The sequence below is a fragment of the Oncorhynchus keta genome, chromosome 10 (genome assembly GCF_023373465.1).
Source record: "Oncorhynchus keta strain PuntledgeMale-10-30-2019 chromosome 10, Oket_V2, whole genome shotgun sequence".
Taxonomy (NCBI): Eukaryota; Metazoa; Chordata; class Actinopteri; order Salmoniformes; family Salmonidae; genus Oncorhynchus; species Oncorhynchus keta.
The window spans coordinates 6294342-6301841 of record NC_068430.1 but is presented as its reverse complement, the minus strand read 5'-3'; the positions used below and the strand labels follow the sequence as shown (position 1 = coordinate 6301841).

Sequence of the window (7500 nt, the reverse complement as noted above, 5' to 3'; positions counted from 1 at the left end):
TGTCCACCACACTAGCTGTGGGTCTGTTAACTCACCTGTCCACCACACTACCTGTGGGTCTGTTAACTCACCTGTCCACCATACTACCTGTGGGTCTGTTAACTCACCTGTCCACCACACTACCTGTGGGTCTGTCTGCTCACCTGTCTACCACACTACCTGTGGGTCTGTCTGCTCACCTGTCCACCACACTACCTGTGGGTCTGTTAACTCACCTGTCCACCACACTAGCTGTGGGTCTGTTAACCTACCTGTCCACCACACTACCTGTGGGTCTGTTAACTCACCTGTCCACCACACTACCTGTGGGTCTGTTACCTCACCTGTCCACCACACTACCTGTGGGTCTGTTAACTCACCTGTCCACCACACTACCTGTGGGTCTGTTAACTCACCTGTCCACCACACTACCTGTGGGTCTGTTAACTCACCTGTCCACCACACTACCTGTGGGTCTGTTAACTCACCTGTCCACCACACTAGCTGTGGGTCTGTTAACTCACCTGTCCACCACACTACCTGTGGGTCTGTTAACTCACCTGTCCACCACACTACCTGTGGGTCTGTTAACTCACCTGTCCACCACACTACCTGTGGGTCTGTTAACTCACCTGTCCACCACACTACCTGTGGGTCTGTTAACTCACCTGTCCACCACACTACCTGTGGGTCTGTTAACTCACCTGTCCACCACACTAGCTGTGGGTCTGTTAACTCACCTGTCCACCACACTAGCTGTGGGTCTGTCAGCTCACCTGTCCACCACACTACCTGTGGGTCTGTTAACTCACCTGTCCACCACACTACCTGTGGGTCTGTTAACTCACCTGTCCACCACACTACCTGTGGGTCTGTTAACTCACCTGTCCACCACACTACCTGTGGGTCTGTCTCCTCACCTGTCCACCACACTACCTGTGGGTCTGTCAGCTCACCTGTCCACCACACTACCTGTGGGTCTGTTAACTCACCTGTCCACCACACTACCTGTGGGTCTGTCAGCTCACCTGTCCACCACACTACCTGTGGGTCTGTTAACTCACCTGTCCACCACACTACCTGTGGGTCTGTTAACTCACCTGTCCACCACACTACCTGTGGGTCTGTTAACTCACCTGTCCACCACACTACCTGTGGGTCTGTCAGCTCACCTGTCCACCACACTAGCTGCTTTGATCCTGTCGATGACGATGACCTGTCTGTTCCTGTGGGTGGCGGTTGTCAAGGTGATACCCAGAGCCGCCCCTGGTGACTTGGCGATCTCCACCAATAGGGGACCAGACACATTCGTCACAGTATCTGAAAGGTCACAGATAAAGTTTGATAGTGTTACTATAATTTGATTATGCCAATGTGCTTTCATCAATTGAAAGCCCTCAATCTATTTTATGAGAATTTGTAAGATGTCTTGTTTGCATAAAATAGACGCAGACCAGTCTTTCAATAATAGGTAATAGAGTTTATTCTCGGAGCGCGCTCCCACTTAAACACGTGCAGCAGTTTATATACAGATCATGACATCATTTCACTGCTTTAACAGAATCCCCTCCTCTCGACCGGGACAAAGTAAGGTGAAAAGTTCATTCTAACTTACTACCACACTCCCCGATAACTTTTGACCCCTCAACATTATCGATCACCACTGAACTGACAGTTTTAATTAACAGAAACCCTAGGAATGCACTCACTGCCGTATCTAAAAACCCCAGAGCTAAGTTTCAGTTGGGTCAACCATAGGCTAACGATCTTATGTGTTTACACAGTCCACAACCCATTAGTTTCTGCCTAGTTGGAATGGTGTTCATTAACTTTTTATTACTCCTTGTCCGTGTCTCACAATCCCTTCTTATGAACTCATATTGTCAATCACTTATAAAACAAAGTATAAGTTTACTTACAGTTCCATTTAAAATTATTATTTTTATTTTTATTAATCATAATTTCCTAACAGATAGAATACGGTTGCAGGCATTGGATAAACGAGGTTGTGTGGCAGTTTTGGCAGAATAATTCTCACAATACTCATGCAATGCATATCCTATGGATAGTTAGACACAAAAATAACTGTTCCACAGTTTAAACTTTTTAATTCCTGCAACTCTATGATGACTAAGATATGGCATTCAGAGTCCACCTCCCAGAAACGTATTACAATGAGAGGTTAACAGCAGGAACATGGGACAATTAGCTGTCATTATGATCCAGGGATGTTCAGTTCCAGCCCTTGAGGACTGAAGTCATTTAATTTTTTTACCTGATTTACCATAATTGGTCAATTACTGTAATGTAATTTTTTTTACCTTTATTTAACTAGGCAAGTCAGTTAAGAACAAATTCTTATTCTCAATGACGGCCTAGGAAAAGTGGGTTAACTGGTCTAGGAACAGTGGGTTAACTACCTTGTTCAGGGGCAGAACAACAGATTTTTACCTTGTCAGCTCGGGGGTTTGAACTTGCAACTTTCCGGTTACTAGTCCAACGCTCTAACCACTAGGCTACCCTGCCGTATTCAATGACCAGAGTGTTTTGTCCACTCTGCTGTCAACTCTGGTGTCCACTCTGGTGTCCACTCTGGTGTCCACTCTGGTGTCCACTCTGGTGTCCACTCTGGTGTCCACTCTGGTGTCTACTCATCTGGTGTCCCAGGTCGGAATCCCTGATTAGTGGGGAAGGATGGAAAACAGCAGAATTGTGGCCAGGAAAATACAGCTATTGAATAGCGCATTTTGTACACTATACTGTGATAGTTGATAATATAATTGTAATCTGTAATATTGGATAAAGTTTGGAGGAGAAAGAGACAACAGCTGCTGTTTCCCTTGCCTCCTTCCTAAGCCATAGAGATCTGGGGTGACAGGTAACCTAGTGTTGGGCCAGTAACCAAAATGTTACTGGTTCGAATCCCTGAGCCGACGAGGTGAACAATCTGCCGATGTGCCCTTGAGCAAGGCTCTTAACCCTAATTGCTCTGGATAAGAGTGTCTGGTAGATGACTCCAATGTAAATCTGCAGCTAGCTAAGTGGGCAACAGAGCTAGTCTGCCTTGGACCCAGCCACAGTAGTTCACTATACCAAGCCTGTCCAGCCACAGTAGTTCACTATACCAAGCCAGGAGGGAGACTGGGGGCTGTAGTTCTCCCTGTTCCAGTTCTACCAAGCCAGAGAACCCCCTGTTCCAGCCACAGTAGTTCACTATACCAAGCCAGAGAACCCTGTGTAGAGGGAGACTGGGGGCTGTAGTTCTCCCTGTTCCAGCCACAGTAGTTCACTATACCAAGCCAGAGAACCCTGTGTAGAGGGAGACTGGGGGCTGTAGTTCTCCCTGTTCCAGCCACAGTAGTTCACTATACCAAGCCAGAGAACCCTGTGTAGAGGGAGACTGGGGGCTGTAGTTCTCCCTGTTCCAGCCACAGTAGTTCACTATACCAAGCCAGAGAACCCTGTGTAGAGGGAGACTGGGGGCTGTAGTTCTCCCTGTTCCAGCCACAGTAGTTCACTATACCAAGCCAGAGAACCCTGTGTAGAGGGAGACTGGGTAGAGGGGAGACTGGGGCAGCTGTAGTTCTCCCTGTTCCAGCCACAGTAGTTCACTATACCAAGCCAGAGAACCCTGTGTAGAGGGAGACTGGGGGCTGTAGTTCTCCCTGTTCCAGCCACAGTAGTTCACTATACCAAGCCAGAGAACCCTGTGTAGAGGGAGACTGGGGGCTGTAGTTCTCCTGTTCCAGCCACAGTAGCTCCAGTGGTCTAGGTTGGCTAGCCAGGAACCCTGTGTAGAGGGGCTGGGGGGGGCCAGAGAACCCTGTGTAGAGGGAGACTGGGGGCTGTAGTTCCCCTTGCTCCAGTGGTCTAGGTTGGCTAGGGCGGGCCGGGGGGCCAAGTTGGGCTGGAAAAGAGTCCGGCAACACTGGGTAACCACTTCACCTTCAATACAGGGAGGGGCTCAAAGGTCGCCAAACCTGCCACTCAGAAAAACCTGCTGTTTGAGATTCAGAAATAAAAGGAAACGAGACCAGAGACAGTCTGAGAGCAGCAGGAGTACCACTTAACTTCCTGTCTGAGAAGAAATAACACAATGTTTCTTCAGGAGGGACACAGACCCCAGATACCGCCTCTTGATGAGGGACACAGACCCCAGATACCTCCTCTTGATGAGGGACACAGACCCTAGATACCTCCTCTTGATGAGGGACACAGACCCCAGATACCTCCTCTTGATGAGGGACACAGACCCCAGATACCTCCTCTTGATGAGGGACACAGACCCCAGATACCTCCTCTTGATGAGGGACACAGACCCCAGATACCTTCTCTTGATGAGGGACACAGACCCCAGATACTTCCTCTTGATGAGGGACACAGACACCAGATACCTCCTCTTGATGAGGGACACAGACCCCAGATACCTTCTCTTGATGAGGGACACAGACCCCAGAAACCTCCTCTTGATGAGGGACACAGACCCCAGATACCTCCTCTTGATGAGGGACACAGACCCCAGATACCTCCTCTTGATGAGGGACACAGACCCCAGATACCTTCTCTTGATGAGGGACACAGACCCCAGATACCTTCTCTTGATGAGGGACACAGACCCCAGATACCTCCTCTTGATGAGGGACACAGACCCCAGATACCTTCTCTTGATGAGGGACACAGACCCCAGATACCTCCTCTTGATGAGGGACACAGACCCCAGATACCTTCTCTTGATGAGGGACACAGACCCCAGATACCTCCTCTTGATGAGGGACACAGACCCCAGATACCTTCTCTTGATGAGGGACACAGACCCCAGATACCTTCTCTTGATGAGGGACACAGACCCCAGATACCTCCTCTTGATGAGGGACACAGACCCCAGATACCTCCTCTTGATGAGGGACACAGACCCCAGATACCTCCTCTTGATGAGGGACACAGACCCCAGATACCTCCTCTTGATGAGGGACACAGACCCCAGATACCTCCTCTTGATGAGGGACACAGACCCCAGATACCTCCTCTTGATGAGGGACACAGACCCCAGATACCTCCTCTTGATGAGGGACACGGACGTTCAAGTGTCAACTAGTTTAACTAAAAAGATGTTGAGCTGAGGGCAGGCTGGGACTTGCTGGTCCTGACTGGTACATATACAGTATATTTAGACTGGTACAGACTGGTAATGCTCTTTTTCTCACTGTCAGTTCAAGTGAAGCTTGTGGTCCCTGAAGTGTCTGGGGTCTGTGGAGTCAATATACATGAATAGACAGTCAAGTATCAAAGTCCTGCAGCCCAGGTAGGCAGGTGTTGTCTGGTATTCTCCCCCTGGCTGGTTCCAAGTGAAGAAAGTCAGTGAAGTGACTGGGATTTATTATTAAGTCTAGTTGCTTCCCTTTGAGGGCTGCAAATAAAACACACGGTCTGGGATCCCAACACATTATCCACTCACTATCCACTTTGTTTCACATTTCAGTGAAGTTAGAGACTAGAAACAAATAATATTCAGCCTGGATGACACAAAATAAGCTGACATTGTTTATTTATTTCTCCAGCAGAGTGTGAACTCTGAGATAGAGATAGAATGACTAGAATAGAATACATTATATTTCGGACGGTTTCTCTTACTCATGATAGAGACGTCATACTCGATCTGTAGGAGGGCCTCCTGACCACACTGGTTGAGCACGGCGAGGGCATCCCTGTGGTTGGCACTGTGGAGGGGCACCCCGTCTATACACATCAGACGATCCCCCGGCTTCAGGCTGCCCTCTCTACAGTAGGACGGGGGGACGGGGAGGACGGGGGGACGGGGGGACGGACAGGTAGAGGCAGAGGAGAGAGAGGAAGGGAGAAGAGAGAGACACACATGGAGAGGGGAGACAGGGAGGTAGAGGAAGGTAAATGGTAGAGATGGGCAGAGAAGAAGAAGGGGGGTCACTGTTATTTGGTTCAATAAACAAGGATCGATGAACTAGTAAATCCAGATTTTGTTCCTGACCTGAGATGTTATACAAGACATATGGTGGCAGATGCACAGGGTCGATCCTTTGAGTTCATAACAACTTCCTTGTTGTAAAAAGGAAAAAGGAGGAAATGAAGATGGCTTCTATCCAACCCAAGCGATCTAAAAATGACTTTTATACAACTGTCAGGCGATTTGTGACATTTGACCACAGTCCTAGGAGACAACAGAGGAGACAACAGAGGAGACACAAAGGAACGCTGACTGTGTCACACCCTAATCTATTTCACCTGTCTTTGTGCTTGTCTCCACCCCCCTTCAGGTGTCGCCCATCTTCCCCATTATCCCCTGGGTATTTATACCTGTGTTCTCCGTTTGTCTGTTGCTAGTTCGTCTTGTTTGTCAAGTCAACCAGCGGTTTTGTCTCAGCTCCTGCTTTTATCAGTCTCTCTATTTCACGCCCTCCTGGTTTTGACGCTTGCCTTACCCTGACCCTGAGCCTGCCTGCCGTCCGGTACCGTTGCCCCACCTCTGGTTTACTGACCCCTTGACCTGTCTATCGCCCTGTTGCATTATTAAACCCTTGTTAACTCAACGTTGTCTGCATCTGGGTCTTACCTTCATACCTGATAGACTGAACCAAAGACAGAGATGGAAGATGTCTCACCAGCCAACATATTCAGGAGACATATTCATTTTCAATATCCCTCTCAGCCAAACCCACACAGAAAAATGTAACACAGGTCCTGTCTCAAATGACACCAGTAGTGCACTACATATGCACCCTACATAGCAGTGCACTATAACATATAGTACCAGTCAAAGGTTTAGAAGACCTACTCATTCAAGGGGTTTTCTTTATGTTTGACTATTTTCTTCGTTGTAGAATAATAGTGAAGACATATATTCCATGTGTTACTTCTTAGTTTTGATGTATTCACTATTATACTACATGTATGTAGAAAATAGTAAAAATAAAGAATAAAGAAATGAGTAGGTGTACTGTAGCTCTAGCTGACCCTGTGCTCCTCTGTGCTCTAGCTGACCCTGTGCTCTAGCTGACCCTGTGCTCTAGCTGACCCTGTGCTGTAGCTGACCCTGTGCTCTATCTGACCCTGTGTTCTATCTGACCCTGTGCTCCTGCTGACCCTGTGATCTATCTGACCCTGTGCTATAGCTGACCCAATGCTCCAGCTGACCCTGTGCTCTATCTGACCGCATGCTCTATCTGACCCTGTGCTCTATCTGACCCTGTGCTCCTGCTGACCCTGTGATCTATCGGACCCTGTGCTATAGCTGACCCTATGCTCCAGCTGACCCTGTGCTCTATCTGACCGCGTGCTCTATCTGACCCTGTGCTCTATCTGACCCTGTGTTCTATCTGACCGCGTGCTCTATCTGACCCTGTGCTCTATCTGACCCTGTGCTCTATCTGACCGCGTGCTCTATCTGACCCTGTGCTCTATCTGACCCTGTGCTCTATCTGACCCTGTGTTCTATCTGACCGCGTGCTCTATCTGACCCTGTGCTCTATCTGACCGCGTGCTCTATCT

At 48.6% G+C, this 7500-nt stretch overlaps 1 protein-coding gene across 1 annotated transcript in view; it reads right to left on the bottom strand.

The window, feature by feature from the left end:
* Positions 1 to 7500, bottom strand: part of LOC118378225 (glutamate receptor-interacting protein 2-like) — a 185390-nt gene that overhangs the window by 115436 nt on the left and 62454 nt on the right. Inside the window, exons 7-8 of the mRNA XM_052528611.1 lie at positions 5611 to 5756; positions 1152 to 1299 (exon numbers count right to left, since the gene is read on the bottom strand). Coding sequence (XP_052384571.1) covers positions 1152 to 1299; positions 5611 to 5756 — 294 coding nt within the window. The remainder of the gene's footprint in view (positions 1 to 1151; positions 1300 to 5610; positions 5757 to 7500) is intronic.